The sequence below is a fragment of the Prionailurus viverrinus genome, chromosome C1 (genome assembly GCF_022837055.1).
Source record: "Prionailurus viverrinus isolate Anna chromosome C1, UM_Priviv_1.0, whole genome shotgun sequence".
In the NCBI taxonomy this organism is placed as follows: domain Eukaryota; kingdom Metazoa; phylum Chordata; class Mammalia; order Carnivora; family Felidae; genus Prionailurus; species Prionailurus viverrinus.
In genome coordinates this window covers 154,974,207-154,993,859 of record NC_062568.1, presented here as the reverse complement: position 1 = coordinate 154,993,859, position 19,653 = coordinate 154,974,207, and the positions used below count along the sequence as shown (strand labels likewise).

Genomic DNA, 19,653 nt, shown 5'->3' with positions numbered 1-19,653 from the left:
TCAAGTTCCATAAGAAAAAAAAAAGATCCTTTATAAAATGCTTGAAATTCTTGATGGGTTCATGTTTTCTGTTTTATATGGGTAAGCACTTTCCTCTGAGAATAGTGGATTATATTTTATATTGATTCATCGTATCATCAGACTCATTGTTTAGCCTTATATGTGTTTTAAAATAATGAAAACTTTCTTGTTTTCTAAATTCAAATAGTAGGCATTAACAGTTCTGAATACAAACAATTCCTCATAGCCCACCACTAACTAAATAGAAGTAGAGAGGACTCTGGAAACAGACAAATGAAAGTTAAAATTATAAAGAAAACTCCCAGAACAAAGAGGCACTTTTAACTGCATATATAAATTATTGGTGTGCAATCTTATGGTAAAAGTTTAACTTGCCATCATTATGTAGATTCATTCATTATATAATTATCCATTATGTAAAGCCATTATGGAAATTCACAAACGCTCCACATAGAGTGCAACTCTACAATGGAACCAGAACCATAGCTTGTAATCTGAAGATCTCATATTGTTGAAATGTCATCAGCGTAAATTGCTGGTTTTACTAAATTTTTCTTCCTAACATTAAAGAGTAAAGTGCAGTGTCAGGATTGCAAACCTGAAAAAAGACTCTTAAAGAATTACAGTGTTTGGGCGACAGGCTGCCAGCTTGCGAGGATCACACACACAGCCTCTTCATCATACCATCCTTGGTGTTGGCCCAGCACTCAAGTGTTTCAGAGACTTTCTTTCACAAAAGGGGAATGACAATAGAATCAAGAGCACTAATAGAAAGTAATAGCTTCTCGGGGCGCCTGGGTGGCTCAGTCGGTTGAGCGGCCAACTTCGCTCAGGTCATGATCTCGCGGTCCGTGAGTTTGAGCCCCGCGTCGGGCTCTGTGCTGACAGCTCAGAGCCTGGAGCCTGTTTCAGATTCTGTGTCTCCCTCTCTCTGACCCTCCCCTGTTCATGCTCTGTCTCTCTCTGTCTCAAAAATAAATAAACATAAAAAAAAAAGTGTTAAAAAAAGAAAGTAATAGCTTCTGGTTTGTACCTATATTGACTCAAATTATTTTCAGAATTATTTTAAACAATAGATTTGAATGGTACATATCGTTTTTAGTTAATAATTTTCATTTTTTATAACTTTCTATTTTTTCTGATAATTAACATTTCTGTCTTAATTCTCTTTAAAGGTTATAGAAGGTTTAATGTGCTAAACCTGTATGTCTTACAGCTAGGAAATAAAATTTCAAACCTAAACTGCTTTTAAAGTATCTAAGGCAGAAGTCAGCCAACTCTTAAAAAAACAGACAATGGGGCTCCTGGGTGGCTCAGGCGGTTACGTGTACGACTTCAGCTCAGGTCATGATCTCACGGCTTGTGAGTTAGAGCCCCGTATCGGGCTCTCTGCTGACAGCTCAGAGCCTGGAGGCTGCTTTGGATTCTGTGTCACCCTCTCTCTCTGCCCCTCTCCTGCTCGTGCTCTGTCTCTCTCTCTCTCTCTCTCTCTCTCTCTCTCTTTCTCTCAAAAATAAATGAACATTAAAATAATAATAATAAAAAAAGAACACACAATAAATTGTTTAGGCTTTGTGGACCATATGGTTTCTACTGCAACTACTCAACTCTACCTTGTAGTACTGAGAAAGCAGTCAAAGGCTATATGTAAAGTTGATAGCATGGCTATGTTCCAACAACAATGACAACAACAACAGCAACAAACTTCATCTACAGAAATAGAAAGTAAAGCCAGTTGGCCCACAGGCTTTAGCTTGCTAACCCATGGTCTAATGAATACTGACTTTGTTATCCTGAAATGGCTCTCTTTTGACAATCTTAAAATCCTTAATATTCCTTAGTTTGGCAATATCTGTTATATTCCTAATGGACAGTTTATACTATTTATTTTATAGCTGGGGACGTATAGCAATACTTACGGCAAGCATGGAAAACACTCGTTTTTTGTTTTGGAAGGTTCTATACGTCAATCCACATGATTTCCAAATGTTGTCTTAAGGTTATTTTAAGGCTACTTGAATGTTAAATAAGTGTATGTCTTATTAAACTCAGTATTCTATCCCAAGCAGAAATATCCTTTAAGAATAAAGGCAAAATCAAGATGTTCTCAGATGAAGTCTATTCTGAGAGAATATCTTTAGTGGACCTACCATAAAAGCATGGCTAAAGGAAGTTTTCTAAATAAAAGGAAGAATAACAGAATAGATAAATACAAAATACTTCCCTTCTTTTGAGTTTTCTAATATATGTTTGGCAGTTGAAACAAAAACTATACCACTGTATGTAGAGAAATATTTAAGATTACTATATCAAAAAAGCAGGAGAATAAATGTAGGTAAGGTTTCTACACTTCACTGGTAAAATATGGATACCTGTAGACTATGATAAATTATGCTTATATGATACAATACTATTAAATTTATGCAAAGAAGCACACTCAAAAACCCTATGGATAAAACAAAGCATAATTCAAAAATGGCCAAGTAACTCACAGAAAGGCAGGAAAAAGAAAACAGAGAGAAAAACTAGAGGGAACAAACAGGAAACAACAACAAAATAAGATGCCAGTCATAAGCCCAAGCAAAAGTGTCACGAGATTGATTTCAGAAAAGAATAACTGGAGTTTGTGGACAAGATGAAGTCAATAGAGGGGAAGAGGTTAATGAGGGAGGGAGAGAGAGAATATTTAATGGAATAAGGAACTCACAGGGGCACCTGGGTGGTTCAGTTGATTGAGGATCTTACCCTTGATTTTGGTTCAGGTCATGATCTCGCAGTTGGAGCCCTGCGTCAGGCTCTGCATTGAGGGTGCAAAGTCTGCTGGGGATGCTCTCCCACTCTCTCTCTGCCCCTCCCTGTGCATGTGCTATCTTTCAAAATAAATGAATATACTTAAAAAAAAAGAACCGACAAATGGGAAAGGATGAATGGAATCCAGTACATAAAAGGACAAAACGACATGAACAAACAGTCTTTATCTTCAGTTCAGCAATAGCCTTAACTCTTATGGATAATTAGGGTGATATATTCCATCAAACAGCACTAGGCATACGGAAATTAGACAAAAGAGAGTTTAAGACATGCAATCCATGTTTATGATCGTATTTTGCTCCAGAGCTAAAAGAATATCTTTGTCAGCTAATAAACACCAACAGGGTAGAGTGAGAACATTTCTGGAGATTCCAGATATCAAAGTGTAAAAAGAAACTAGGAAGCAAAGATTAAGATAAGCAGCAATGAATAATAAATGGAAATTTGATAGAGGCTTTCAAAATGCCTCATATTTGTTATCTATAATCTATTATTTTAAAATGTATCTTTTAACTTTTCCTATGTTTTTTTTTCTTGAGTGGATCTAGATTTATTAATCTAATGATGTATGATTTAGAATTTTATTTTGCTTTTATATTCAAAATCAGATGACTTGTGTAAATTTGTCAATGTTCTCTAAAAGTTTTAAGTGAGTTTTAGCTTTATGATACCCTCATTTGAGAGCAGCTATGTGAAGTGTATTCAAGAGTTGTAAGTAAGCCCCTCAATTTTAGAAACAGGGTTGGAGATTCTATTTGATCAAAAGTTTAAACACATTTCAGTAGTAAATTAACCACTAATACTACATGATATTTACTGTAAGTCACCGACTCTGTTCAATGCTCTATACTATTCCATTTAATACTCATAACAATTCTGGCACAATTAGTACCACCATGTTATGTGTAAAGTTTAAAGGAGTTAACAGTTTTGTCAAAGATTTTACAGTGTGTAAGATGAAGATCTGGGTCTCAAACCCAGTTCTGACTGATGTAAAGTTCATGATCTTAACCACTGTACTATACTAGCACCGTCTGATGCCTAAGAAATTGTGGGTAGGAAACTTCATTATTAGAATTCCCTTAGGAATTATATTAAATTACCTTACCTTACCTTTAAATTACATGAAATTGAATTACCTTAGATTACAAATTTTGAGAAAACCTTGAAAATGTCTAAGTATATAAGAAGTTAGTCATAGATTAGTTAAAGCAGTAGTATCACTTGTAAATAAAGATGCATGAAGTTTCTATCTAAGTTTCTCATGATCGAACAGTTAATTGCCTCCTTATGTTCTGCTTGACATAAATACTTTTTACCATTAATTCTGTAATCACCTTTTGTATGCACACTACATTCCAGGCCCTATCCCAGGATTGTTAGATAAAACCAAACAAAATATGGTTAATTTTTTGCACTAAAGTTATTTAAGTTCTTTTGGTTAATAGAGTATCATAGAAAATAGTCTAGATGTCTGAGTTTCTGATAATTTTACTATAAAACAGGTGAACAGGGTTATATATTTGAAGCCAATGTATACTTATTATAACCTCAAGTATACTGTATCCAACTATTTGAAGTAATGTAAAATCTCTGATTCCACAGATAGGGCAATTAAAATACAAGATGAACCTGGCATATTTTGCCATGCCAGAAAGCATCAAAGTGTTGGAAAAAAAATGATGGTAACACATCAAAAGGACATGGGAATCAGAATGAAGTGACTTCTACTCACCAAATAAGGGACAATTGCAGAATCAAAATAACCAAAGACAGTAATGAAATATAAAAAGTTTAAAAAAGTTGGGAATCCTTGAGCCTCCGCCATTATAAATAGATAAAGTAATAAATAAGTAAGAAATAGGGGAAGTCAGGTTAATGATTGCAGTGGAATGCCAAGTGCTGACTGGTAAAAATAGGATTGCTCAAGCTAGAAAAATCATCATTTTGTAATCATCAGAGTAAAGATTAGTTCACAAAAGAACACTGGTAATGCAAAATATAAGGGCAAGGTTAACAAGCAACAGACATTTGCATTTTAAGGGTTTAAAATCTCTCCAATACTGCTTAGTGGTAGCATGGCGAAAGGAAGAGAGAGAGAGAGAGAGAGAGAGAGAGAGAGAGAACTATGCAATGCAGAAATCAGACACCTTGATTAGGTAATCAAAATTACATCACAAACGAGGGACAGATGGATATCCTGCACCTGTGGATATCATTCCCTGAGAAGGCCACAACTTCACTTGTTTCGTCCCAGATGGGCATGACTAGAACCTAATCACGAGGAAGCATGAGTCAAACCCCAAATGAGAACACATCCTGTTAAAAAAGAAGGGGATGGCACATTCAGTGCTGAAAAATGTCAATGCCTGGTAATGCCATTAGGAATTAGACCCCAGAATAAAGAGGACTGAAGGGATGTGACAACAAAATAAGATACTTGGATTTCGTACTTAGAGGGAAAAAAAATCTATACAGAACGTTATTCCATCAATTGACAAAATTGGAATATGAATAACAATGGGACAAAAGTATGATACCAATGTTAAATGCACGTAAGTTGAAAACAGCATCGTGGTTACATAAAAGAATGCCCTTAGTCTTCAGAAACACACACTGACATAACTAGGAAGAAAAGGCCATGATGTATGCAGATTGTTTTCAAATGATTCAATGAAAAAATATATAAATTTTCATATACTCTACACACAGCAAATGTTGACGCAAATGGGAAAAAATGATGGATGAAATCAAGTAAAGGATGTAGGGCATAGTTTGTATTCTTTCTGTAACAATTTTTACATGAATTTGAAATTAATTTTTAGATATAGAATAGAAAATATAGAAAGAAAGAAATCATCAACATACGTAAACTCTAAGGAAGCTCATATATACAGAAACTTCTCAAGAACGATGTTTTTGTGAAAGGTACAATGTGTTGTTTGAAGTAACAAGTAGAATGACACCTCCAGTTAGTTAAGGCGATGTTTGTGATATGCTTGAACCCACAACCTAATTTTTGTGGGGGGGGGGTGGTGGGGATTAGGGAGAAGCTCTGTGGAGCTATCATCCTGTGACCATTTTTTTAGTTGATTTGTAAAACTGATATAGACCATGAACAAATCAGCAAGAATTAACAAAAGTACTGGTTAAAAAAAAATCTAAACAAATTACACATGTGCAAAAACCGGCCATTATTTCTAGTACAGACAGGGAGTGTATCTGTATCTGTTATCTGTTCCTGTGGCGACCACTATTTTTAGATACATTTTATTTTGTGATATAGCAAAAGAAGAGAGCATACAAAATGTTGATATTTCTTGGGTAAAATATAGACAGATCAATGGAGTTTATGATTTTGCTTTAAATATAAGTATGTAAGTTGGAGAAATTTAATAGAATTATAAGACATGTTACTTAAAGCAGAAACTCTACAGTGCTGTGCATTTGAATGGATCATTAATAAATTATAATTTGAAATTATTGGAAGCATTTATAAATATATCGGCCATGTCTAGCTATTCATTGGAGAATAGTTAATATTTATGCTAATTTTACTCATTTGCTCTGTATGGAAGGATCAGAAAAATAAATCCATGCGCAGTTTAACTTATAAACCCAATCTGTCTTCTTTCAGCTTCATGATGTTATCCATTATCATTATTCTAATAACTTCACTAACCAACATTCACGCTATTTAATTAAACCAAAATGTATCTAAGCACTTAAAAAGAAGAATATGCATAATAACAAGCACTGCAAAGCAGGAGAGTTCAGTCCAAAATATTAATCTTAAATTATATGAAGATGAAGATTATGTGCTTCATTCTTACAAAAATTATATTGCCATATCAGATTTAAATCCCCGGAAAGATGATTAAGAATCAGCCATACATTTGCATATCACCTTATACTTTTTAAAGCACATTTATGCTTATTATCTTTTTTAAGTCTCACAATAGTTAGGCATTTTTATCATTTGATTTTTGAAAAGTAGAAAACTAGCTGAAGGAAACTGAGGCTATGAGATTTGCAATACAATTGGCTGAACTGATGTGGATGAGAACCTTGAGATAAAAGTATTTGTATCCTAACTGTTTGCCCTCGGTTTGTCTCACTTAGACCCCATAGAGAGTCCTGCCACTAATTCAGTGCTCATATACCAGTTTTATGATTCTGTAGCTGCTCTAAGGAGTGAAGTATTGGCAGTCAAGAACACACTCCTGCTTCGGAAATAATATAGGGGCCATAATGCATATTATATAAGTATATACTGCTGTTCTATTGATTTTTTTCTCACATTCATGCTAATACTTAGCATATGATGTAAGTCTCATTAGACCATCTGCATAAATGAGGAAACTCAAAGACACTTAAGGACAAGTGATACTAAGGACAGCATTAGCAGATAAAATGGATGTGGCCATTGTACTCTTTCTACACCTACATGAAGGGTGATTTTATGATTTCTTTAAAAGCAGTTTCATCACACTAGACTTGTTAGAGTTATTTCCACCAAAACTATAAGATGAATAAAATCAGATTTCACTTATCGAGTATGTGGTGGGATCCTATCCATTAAAAGTACCACTGTTATTTCCAGGGTACAACTCAAAGCTATACAGTTCAAATATTTAATCTTTACACAAATTGGTAATGCTGTGAAGAGTGGCTGTGAAAACAGCCTTGTTTTGATGATGATTATACCCAACTTCCTAAAGTTGACTTAATGTCTTGAGAAGAACGTGCACTGTAGCAGAAGCACCCGAAACCCATACAAAATGTTACGTCCCTGGGGCGCCTGGGTGGCTCAGTCGGTTAAGCGTCCGACTTCAGCTCAGGTCACGATCTCGCGGTCCATGAGTTCAAGCCCCGCGTCAGGCTCTGGGCTGATGGCTCAGAGCCTGGAGCCTGTTTCCGATTCTGTGTCTCCCTCTCTCTCTGCCCCTCCCCCGTTCATGCTCTGTCTCTCTCTGTCTCAAAAATGAATAAAACGTTAAAAAAAAAATGTTACGTCCCTTAATTTCACCTAGCTCTGTGGTCTTGTACAAGTTACTTAAAGTCTTGGGTTTTCAGATTCCTCATCAGTTAAAATTTAATTCTAAATGCCAAATCCTTGATTCTGAACTGCATTTTGAAATTAGACCCAGCAACCTCATAATTTGTATAATTTCATTCTCTCTTGATTACCTTAGCAGTTCACGCTGGCCTATTAACATGTGAATGACGACTGAATAAAAGCCTTACACATTTAAATGAAGATATTTCTCTTGTGATATTTCCATTTGAGCTTTATGTCTATTGATTTGTGATTATCCAGTACACTAAAATGAAAATAACCTTGACTAAGAACCAAGAGACATAGATTCTAATCTGGGCTCTGACAGAAACCGTTCATTTAACTTCTGTGAACTACAGTGCCTTTAGGCATAAAGATTCAGTATAAAAATACGTATCCTGTTTATCTCACAAAAAAAATGTAAAAAATATAAGTTGACTCAGGTTCTGAACATCGAGGTTACAGAATAATAATGAGCAATGCTTCAAACAACACTGATATATTTCTGCTTTACCTGATGGTGAGATGTGCCGCCAAGAAATGGAAGGCTCTGGCTTCCCAGTGGCCAAACAAGTAAGGGTGACATTGGTTCCTTCATTGATGGTCATATCGCTTGAGATGTCATATATCTTCGGAGGAACTGAAATGACAAAACATTCAGTGGTCAGCCAAATACAGTAAAATTCTATTGAACTAAACACGATCAACTCCACGATATTATACTTACAGCCCATGTTCACCACTCAAAATAGAGATTCTCTGGATTGTTAGGACTCTCCTAGAGTTTTCTGTTTGTTGGCTGGTTTTATTTGTTCGCCAATTTTTAGATATTGAATACTTCAGCATAAATGAATTAATAACAAAAAAGTTTGAATTTTTGAATTTTACTTCAATTAAAATTTTATTGTGCATACTTGTATTAGACACTGCAATATAGCCAATCTATCTGTTCCACCTATGTATCTCCACTATAATGATGGCTTTCTTGATGAGATGATTTAATAAGAATGGAAATTTGAAAGAAACTTAAAATAGCAGAACAGTTGCTCTTTTAAAAGCTAAGAGAGGTAAAACATATATAGGATTAGGAGGTAAGGGGTGCTTGGGTGGCTCAGTCGGTTGAGCATCTGACTCTTGCCAGATCTGACTCAGGTCATGATCTCATGGTTCGTGAGACTGAGTCCTGCGCTGTCAGTGTGGAACTTGGGATGTTCTCTCTCCCTGTCTCTCTCTCTCTCTGCCCCTGCCCTGCTTGTGGGCAAGTGAGTGCCCACCTGCACTCTCTCTTCCTCTCAAAATAAATAAACATTTAAAAAAAGAGATTTCAGGGTTACAAAAGCATTTGGGACCTCAATTTTCAATCTGCCAATTAGTAGGGGTGGACTTACTAACCATTTATATTTGAAGGGGCTCCATTTCTAAGGGCTTGAAAAGTGTCTTCTTGTCAGTGAAGGCTGGGAACCGCTGGTTAAAACAGATCTCTTCACCCTGGGATTTCTTAGAACCTTTGTTATGCTTACTGTAAATCTCCAAGAATGAAGGGGAAAAGTTCTTATTGTATTTGTTTGTATGTTCTTTTTTTTTCCCCCCTCATGTACTAGACTATGTATGCTTTTATCCAAGAGCATTTGAAAAAACCGGTGACCATGGAATATACTTTGGGAATGCTGGATAGGAAAATCCCTAAATGAACTTCCAATTAAACTGTCCATATCCTTTCAAATATCAGATGGTCTCTCACTTCATCCTCAAATGCCACGGATACGAATCCTGGGTTCTCTACCAGCTGTGTTATCCAGGGCAATTTATGTCTGTATCTCAGCCTCAGTGTCTTCTTGTGAAAGATGAAACCCATATAGTTGCTGTGAGGATTAAATAAGCCACTGTATTTTAAAGAATTTACTAAAGCACCTGGCATCAGTATTAGCTATCATTATTAAATGCCCTAGGACACATATGTGGTTTTTGAATTTCATTTCAGTACTGCCCTTTTCCTGTGCTTTCACCAACTCATCACTTTGGCAGTGTGTAAGACCAGCTTGTGCCATAAGTTTTAGTTTACTCTACACAAATTATAGTATGTTGAAGTTCCAGGTAAAAACCAATTGGCAATTAGATGTCTTCATAATTTTTAGACAAATAAGCCTTTTACTGGAAGTCTTTTAATTGTTCCATTCTTAGGCTTTCTTTATGCAAAAGATATGTTTTCACAGCTATTTTTAAAAAGGTAATTAAAATTTGTCACAGGGATAAATTAAATTATCTATACTTTGAATATCATCTTAGATTTTTTTAATAAAACCAATATTCCATTACCAAAAAACCCCTAGAATGATTTGATTATAAATATAAAGTATTTGATTATATATAACCGTAGCTAAGATTTAGGAAAAAGCTTATTCCTAACTAATATACCATTGTAACTGTTTCTAAATGACATTCTTTAATTGGGATTTAAAACAAATTATCATTAAACTCTTCAGTGAGTTTTCCCAGGCAAAAATAAAAATAAAAAAAATAAGAATCATTCCAAACTGAAGACTCTTTTTAGCTTAACTGAAACAGAACAGAAATAAAAGACATTAAGATACCCTTGGAGGAAAGTAGAAAAAAGTGTGCACGACTCATTGGTGAATAGGAGAACTAATAAGAATCAACTTAAATTAAACAAAACCATCATCTGGATATACGGATGTAGGTGCAGGTTTGAAATAGTAAACTATGAAATACGTGTGTACATATGTACATATATAAATACACACACAATTACATACACGTTAATGGCCACTATTTAAACAAAAGTTATATAGTACTTTCCTCCTTCATACAGGAGACAGTACATAGAGATCAGTTAAGTTTATCGACATATTCCAAACATATAACTGACTCAATTTTGGGCAAAGGTATGTATATTTAAGAAAATTGATGGAATGCCACAAGACCATGAATTCTATCCTGTATATTATTTTGTCAATTCTATCTGATCTTAAGAGTTAGTTTACTCTTTACATGTCTACCTATATTTAAAGTGGTAAACATGAGTGGTAAACTAATATTAAACACACTATTTGGCTTCACAGAGAAACAACTAAGTCCCTTAGCAATAAACTTAGATTTGACATTTAACTTTGGGAAATTGTGTGGTGGGGAAGAGTGTTGAATTCCAGGTGTGACATGTCATCTCAGTGATGGCAATTGCCTCCCGGGGCCTCATAAGTCAGGATATGTTACAGGGAAGAAACATCTGGAAAGAGGATGTTAGTAAAGGAAAATCCCTCTGGCAAGGCTCTTCTCCCTAGAATGCATCACCTGTTGGCAGCAGATGCTGTGTGTAAAGAGGGCCAATGAAATCCTTCACATGCACTGTAGCTCGTGGAGGCAAAAACAGGTGTTGCTTTGCTGACTGTTCAAAGCCATTTTATATTCAGTTCAAGACTGCAAACTTTTGCTGAGTATTGTGGAGGGAATAATTCTGGACTCACGGGAAATGCAAAATTTTCAAGGCATAATCCTTGCCCTCAAGGAACTTAAAATTAAAAGAAGGAGGCAATTAGGTAAGTAATGAAGAGAAGACAAATATTTTCCATCTTTTCCTTTCCCATTTTACATGCGTAACACATGTCTAATAGGTATGCCTTGTGCGACCAAATCAGCAGACATTAGTTTTATGTTGGTTTCCTTTAAAGAGAACCATGTAGGATAGTTTATGCACAAAGTTATTCAGTGTGGTACTATTTAGAATAGAGAAAAACTATTAATGGCCTCAATGTAGGATGACAGAAATAGAGGTATTGTTAGCTCTGCATCTAGAATAAGGTATGGTACTGGGAAAGGACTTGGGATGATCTGAGGCAGCATCATGCTAGGAGAAAACAGAAGAGAAAAAAAGATGCTTTTACTTTGGGTAACAAGAGCAGGGAAGAATGGTAATGCCTCAGGCATCTTAAGATCATTCAGTTCTGATGGGTGTCCCTGGGTTATAGTTTGTGTATAAATCATGCATGCACACAGGTCGGGAGGACTCTGTTGAGCTCTGTGAGTGACAAAGCAGCATGTCTACCGTATTTCCAATATACTATGCACTTGCATAGAAAAACAGAACAATGAGGAGAGTTAAAATATCTTATTATTCTAGGTGTATGTTCCTTTTCCATATGCCTTATCTTAAACTCTCTCAAACTCTTTTCATTTAGAAATTGAGCTGAAAAATCATTTGTCTGAAAAGGTGCATAAGTGTTCAATCAATTCAACAATTTTTAAATCACTAAGTAAGTACAGATTTTAGTAACATTTTGAGTTGCTGTGCACATGTTTATGACCTAGAGCAGAATAATAAAGGAATAAATTAGTCATCTAAATGTAAACTTGTTTAATTCATAGGAAGAAATTATTATAACATTATCATCACTGTTATCATCATCACGATACCATAAGTAAAAACAATGAAGTTATAGATTTCATACTGAATCACAGAATATCTCTCTCCTAAGGGGACCCTTATTGGGGATTCTTATGACTTTGCAACTGTGTTCATAATTAATTGTTCTATGTCACCAGTTACAGAATTGAAGAACATTGGAAACTTTCTAAACAACAGAGGTTGGAAGATTGTGTCAGGATGGAGTGTTTTTTGAAATTCCCATATACATTTAAGGGAGTAACTCTTGGATCCTCAAATTGATCATCTGCTTTGCCTTTAATTACTTGTAGGCCTCAAATTCAACTACTACCTAGTACTGTGTACTCAACTCCTATTTGCCTCACCATGGTGAGGGGATAATGCATATTTAGGTGAATCTCTTGATTTCAATTTACTAAAGGTAATTTAAATTTCTGTTTAGTTTCACTTTCACTAAAAAATGTGCAGTCTGACCTGCCCCGACTGCCTTCTCTCAGTTCAGCCATCTATCACAGTGTCCTCAGGCAGGGTATGGAGCAGTATCAGTAAGGAAAATTGTAGAATATATATCCAAACCAAAAACTAATGATTTCTACAGGGCCAGCCATTTGGGATTATCCTGCACCATTTGCATCATCATGTGCAACTGAGTTTGTGAGTGGCTTCATCTGTTTTTTGTTTTTAAAGTACACCCATTTTTATCTACATATAAATAAAATACGTCTTTCACTTGTTTGTTTAATGAGCAGCCTTCACAGAGTTAACTTCAATTTCTTCTAAGAATCCATCTTGTAGTCTGGAACATAACCAATAAAAATTTGAGAAGTCAACATAAGGATGACTATGAGACTATGATTCATATGAATCATTTGAATCATATGAGCCCAGTGTTTTATCATATTAAATGTGCAGATGACTTTGAGAAGTAATAAACACAACAGAGTTCACACCCATACCAAGTTCCGTGAGATGTGAGGCTGGGTCACACATAACACTGAAAACCTTAGATGATATATTTGATGATTATCTTAACTGTAAGTGCAAGACAGTGACTATTTGGATTGGGAAAGTTGTGTTGTCTCACTAGAATCAATTAAATGGCCCATCGAGTTCATAAGTTGTGAGAGTCAATGAAAGACCACAGCACATACAAATCCATGTGGAAGTCTTCTTTGGATTTACAGGGATAAAAAAAAATGGATGAAGTATGTACTTAATCTGGCCCCAAACATTCACAGATTATTGAACGAAACATCAGTTCAGTATTTACCATAACCACAATATTCTTGGCATAAAACCCACTTGTTTCCTCAGGGTGTAAAAATCACAGCAGTGTTTTATAGGCAAGTGCACTCTTCACATCATTCTCTGAAGCTATTCCTAAAATCATTTAAAAGCTTCCATATATCTATTTGGATTATGCACACGGTCACCAGATCTGTTCTACAAATATGTTCACTAGGCCAAACAATAAATAAAAATAAAAGTTATTCTATGTCTCTGGTGTCTTGCTTGACTTAACTTTCTTCATAGTGACTTCTTCCACCCACAAAACTTCCTACAAAGAAGAAACACTAAGTGAAAATTTCAGAGTGAATGTTAAAGGGTTAGAATTTTACCTTAAACCATTGTATCACTGATGGCTTTGATCATCTTAAAGCCAGATAGATTTTTCTGGGCATGTGTCTTATTGAAATAACAGCTTGTACCCACAACCCTCTGTCCTTCCTCACTCCTCTTATAGTTTCTTTGTTATAGCATCTCTTATATCTGTCAGTATCATTGATATTTACTTCATTGTTAATTACCTCTTCTTCTCATAGAACAGAAGTAAAGACCTTGGGTAGGAATCTAGTTTATGCAACAGCCTATCACCAACACCTAGAAAAGGTCCTGACACATGGAAAATATTCAACAAATATTTGTTTTCTTGTTCTTTTATGGTTGAGCTAATATTTCTTTGACTTTGTAATGAATATTTCCCATAGAATTTTATACCACTGCGAGAATGATGTAATATAAATATGTGAGAATATAGTGAAAATATAATTATAGTGTCAAGAGTCCTCTGTGACTTTTTTCAAGGATCTCCAATTCGGGGGATTCAATATTTGTTTAAAAACACAGTATTTTCCTATGTCACTGCCTACCATAGTTTATGCCAGGCAAAATGTGTATGATATGGCAATAATCATATACATTTATACCCAACAGAATAGGCTGTCACATCTTAGTACTGTATATGTTGATTAGAGTTGTTTTTTGTTTGTTTGTTTTTTTTTTGTTTTACTTAAAAAGCTATGTAAATTTGGGGTCAAAAGGATTTGACCCTAAGAGTGTATACATATTATTTCTGCCTTTTTTTCCCTTCTCCATAGATTCGGAGTCTAAGTTAGTTCGAATAAGCTATATCTCTGAAGATTTTCCAAACCGTTGAATCAACAAGCTAGACATAACTATAAATCTTCAGAGAATTGGCGCTTTTTTGCACTCCCATCTCTGGTAATGGCTGGCAGCATCAAAAGAACAGTCTTCCTTTCCCTAGGCTGGCACTTCCCTTTTCAGTCTTGGCCAGCCCCCAGAAAGTGAAAGCAGAGCTACGTTACATAACAAACCTCCTGGAAAAGGTGCTGTTCTCAAACTGAGAGAAGAAGAAATTGTTTCAGGATTTTTTTCCTCTAAATTGGTTTGCTTGTGGGTGCCTGATGGTTTCCTGGCTTGCATCTAACTAGCAACATTGTTTTCTCCGGCTCATAGACTATAGCTGACTTTTTATAGTTTATGACATTTCAGAGATTTCTATGGCTTCTCCCCTCATTCCATCACTCAGATAGTGATAGGAGGAAAAAATAACCCAAGTGTGACTTGTAAATGCAAACTTGCCAGATTTGTGAATACCTATGGATGGAATATGCCAGTACTACTTTGGGGGGCAAAGAATATGTCTGAGAAAAGATGTATCTTTCAGAATTTGGTTCAAACTTTGAATCATTTTGCTTAGCTTAGTGTTTTTCCTTTTCTAGAAAACCTATGTCCACGTTTTTCTCAACTGGCTTTGCCCTTCAGGAGGTCACTATATAAAATAGCAAAATTGGCAGAGACCTACGTTAAGCCATTCATCCATCCATCCATTCCACATTTACTGAGCACCAACTTGATTAGGGAGACTAATCTTTTTTTTTTTTTTTTAATTTTTTTTCAACGTTTTTTATTTATTTTTTTGGGACAGAGAGAGACAGAGCATGAGTGGGGGAGGGGCAGAGAGAGAGGGAGACACAGAATCAGAAACAGCCTCCAAGCTCTGAGCCATCAGCCCAGAGCCCGACGCGGGGCTCGAACCCACGGACTGCGAGATCGTGACCTGGCTGAAGTCGGACGCTTAACCGACTGCGCCACCCAGGCGCCCCTAGGGAGACTAATCTTAAGTCTATGTCTAAAGAGTTAGAAAAACCTAACACTATTAACTATAATATGGAGTCATAAATCCTACAAAGTGGATTTTGTAATATAAGTTGTTTTGGGAACCCTGAGTAGTAAATCTAACTCTACCTATGGAGTCAGAATTGGAGGGGGTACTGATATTAGACAAGGCTTTATGAAACAGATGGCATTTGAGTGGACTTCGTGGGTTAAAAACATTAGTTTCCTGCACCCAGTTAATCATTAAGATAATCTGATGAGTGTTTTACAATCTTGGGGTGGTGAGAGCTAGTTCAGGAGATTCTAGACCAAAAGGTGCAGAGTGAGCTCCAAAATCTATCGGCTTTATGGGAAAACAGAAAGATCTCTCCATGAACTATTCTCACCTACATTTAAAGTCTCCATTGTAATTATATAGGCCTTCCTCCAGATCCTCAGAGTAGTTATTTGCCTTCAAGGGCCTAAAATTAAAATGTAACTACCCCTAGAAGAGATGATTCCTTAATAGCTTGCATTTATTTGCAAACTTCCTGACAGCAGCAAGGTGGGTGTAGTGAGGGCACCATAGCAAAGGTAGAAAGATGCTATGGGAAACTCTTCCACACTGTGTAATTTTCTTTTGGGAAAATCCAGAATTGGTTCTGCATAGCAGTGAGCAAGACAATCCACAATGGAGAGAAGAAAATGAACATGTGAGAGGAACAAACCTCATAGGACATGGAGTTATTGAAAAATCAAAGTGGAAATAGCTTCTCTTTCTCTTCTCATTTTCTCCATCTTACTTTGACTGCCAAATGCATGGGGTGTGCATCAGAGGGATGAGAGAAAGAGGCAAGTGATCTCTAAATTTTAAGATGGATTTTCTCATTGAAGAATGGTGTATTTGCTAAATAGGTTTCCCATGGCAAAACAAATATATATTTCTTACATGTATATAGGTTATATTACGAAGGCTTAGCACACATGAGGATTAAAATGTGATAAAAAGAATAAAAGGTACTGATTTAGAAAGGTTAGGTTTTAGTAGCTTAACATTTATTTAACAATTTTTAAATTTTGGATTGATGGCCACTTTCTCACCTGCTATATAAACATTGTGAAGGCAAATAATACCACATTGTTATACAAGAGTTTCAATATTTTGGACTGTAAAGGTTTTATTTTTGCTTCATTTTGGCTAGAGGATCAATAGCTGGCCTCCACACATGAGTGTTTATACACCAGAGTTCAAATCCCTGCTGTACCTCAGGCGAGCTTCAGCTTCACTTACTTGGATGGTTCAAAGATATAAAATACTGCTTAAAATCAGGACCATAATAGCAGCTACCCCCTCAGGCAGCAGCAGCGGGAAGGCTGGAGCACACTTACAGCAGTGTTGTATATCACAGGGAATCTACAATGCCTGCTTAATTCACCCTTCCCCCAGTAGAGGACGGTTACAAAACACATAGGGAGAACATCACAACTGAAATTCCTCAGAGCACACAAATGTAGGGGTCCATACCTAGAGAAGCAGAATTCTTAAGGAGCCAAGTCCAAATCTTTAAACCTGCAGTGATGGTAACCTTTTATTAAGAACAACTAATTAGCTTTTCCTTGGAAACAATTTGGCAGTATACTTTAAGGACTTTAAAAAATGCCAACCCAGAGAGCGAATGATACCCCTTCCAGGAATTTTAAGGAAAGTAGGTTACTTCTTTCAGTATAGTCACTATTCCCATAATCCTGGTGGCCAGCTCCACTGTTCTGTTTGAAAATGTGCCAGCAAATGCCCCCTGGAACGGCCTGGGTGAACTTTTCTTGCCTCATCCTCAGTGCTGAATTATTCTCCACATAAACCAGAGGCAACAGCCCAGCTGTGCCATACTAGAACCCAGCTGCCTTCTTAGCAAATATTTCCCATAGCTAGAAGCATGTTTTAGTGTTTTTGAAACACAGGAAAGTCCAATGTCTACCCTTGGACTCACAGAGTTACAATGTAACACCTGGCTGCTGATTTCAGGAGGTAAGCCTGTTCCGGCTCAATATGAGTTTTCCTTGTTAGGCTGAGATTTTTACAAATGTGTTAGCAGATTTTTATATCTAAAGGCTGCTATGCTGGTTTTTTGTACGTGTAGAGGAGATGTGTCATTTCAGTGCAATGAGAAAAATAATTCCTTCTGTGAAGTGCTTTGGTGTCGTTGTTCTTTGAATAAAATATTTTTTTCTGATTATGAAGGTAGTACACATCTATTGGAAAAAAATGTAGAAAAATATATTTTTTGAGGGGAAAAACTCAAAATCACTTAGGAAGCTGAAGCTTCTAAAATCCTCCTTTGGTAAGTTATAAACAAATGGCTGTCAATGCTTTGAGTCATTCATTGTAATACAGTCTCACAATTCAGAGAAAATCGCTATTAATAATTTCATATATTTCATTTCAGACTTTTTATGCATGTACTTTCACATAGGTCCCAGAGACTTCCATGTGGTCCAACAAGCTCACCAAGGAATTGTGTTAAGCCTTGGCAGAAAATAGTGCTCCCTTCTCTAAGTCACACATCTTCTAGAAACTGAGCTAGAAAGTAGTTGGAGAAGGATTCAAAAATGGACATTGTGGTTCTCTTTCCTTATTGGAAACATGTCTAACAAAAGGATACCTACAGCAAAGGTTAATATTTGCTGGGCATCTACTATGAGTAATGTACTGAGAATTTAATGACTTTTTTGTTGTGGTTGCCAGGGATGGGATCTGTCATGGGGCAGAGTTCTACATGTCTAGTCCCCACTTTCTTTTTCCACCTACTCACCTGCCTTTTTGTTAATTGACTTATAGGGCAGTTTTATAACATGGCCCCAATTCTTTTTCTTCCATCATGAATGAGGTCTTAGTAGTACCTTCACAATTAATTTGAGTAAGTAAGTTTCTGGCCACCTCAAATAATAGATTTGGGGAGGAAGTAATGCTATGTGACTTCTGAGACTGGATATAAAGTACCATTTGTTTTCTGCCCTGTTGTCTAAGAACACTTACTTTTCCAGGTCCAAGTTGCCATATAATTAGACTGACTGCTTTGGGGCCACCATGGTGGCTAGAACAAATGTAGACCCTACACGTGGACCCCAAATGGAGAAGTTTTGAGACAACAGAAACAAAAAGGGAGCCTAAGATGAACCCTAACTCTTCTAGGCTCTTAACTCTTTCAGTCATGTTTATAAAACTCCAAATATTGTGTTCAAATAACAGTATCATGAGTAAAATATTTAATTGTAGTTGTTTAAAATTGCCAAGTTCAGGCATGGTTTGAAAAAAATAATGAAAGTTGGAAGACTTACACTATCTGACTTTAAGATGTACTATCATAAGGGCACCTGGGTGGCTCAGTCGGTTAAATGTCCGACTTTGGCTCAGGTCATGATCTTGTGCTTTGTTAGTTCAAGCCCCGCACTGGGCTCTGTGCTGATAGCTCAGAGCTTGGATCTCACTTCAGATTCTGTGTTTCCTTCTCTTACTGTTCCTCCCCCACTCCCACTCTGTCTTGCTGTCTCTCTCTCAAAAAATAAAGAATAAAAAAATTAAAAAAAAAGACTATCATAAAGCTACAGCAAAGACAGTGTGGAATTAGCATTGTGATAGACGATGGAACAAAATGGAGACTCCAAAAATAGGTGAGAAAACTTGCCATGAGAATTAAATCCCTGATTACTTTTAATAAAAACTAAGATATCTAAAGTATAAGTGAGTGATGTAGGTCAAGAGAAAATGTGCACCTTTACATTATGAGTGATAGGGCCTGGTGGGAGCAGCAGTCTGAAGAGGGCAATGATCACTGAAAATTTCCATTTAGAAAATGGAAGCCCAGCCTTGACAGATCTTTAGATATGAATTTTTCCTTTTTGTTTTTTGTACCATATACACTCATCAAAATATCTGTTGACTTCTCCTGGCATCAACTCAAATGGC

The 19,653-nt window shown here is 36.2% G+C and overlaps 1 protein-coding gene across 1 annotated transcript in view; it reads right to left on the bottom strand.

Moving 5' to 3' along the window:
* Positions 1 to 19,653, bottom strand: part of NEGR1 (neuronal growth regulator 1) — an 840,514-nt gene that overhangs the window by 333,343 nt on the left and 487,518 nt on the right. The window contains exon 3 of the mRNA XM_047873637.1: positions 8,406 to 8,531. Coding sequence (XP_047729593.1) covers positions 8,406 to 8,531 — 126 coding nt within the window. The remainder of the gene's footprint in view (positions 1 to 8,405; positions 8,532 to 19,653) is intronic.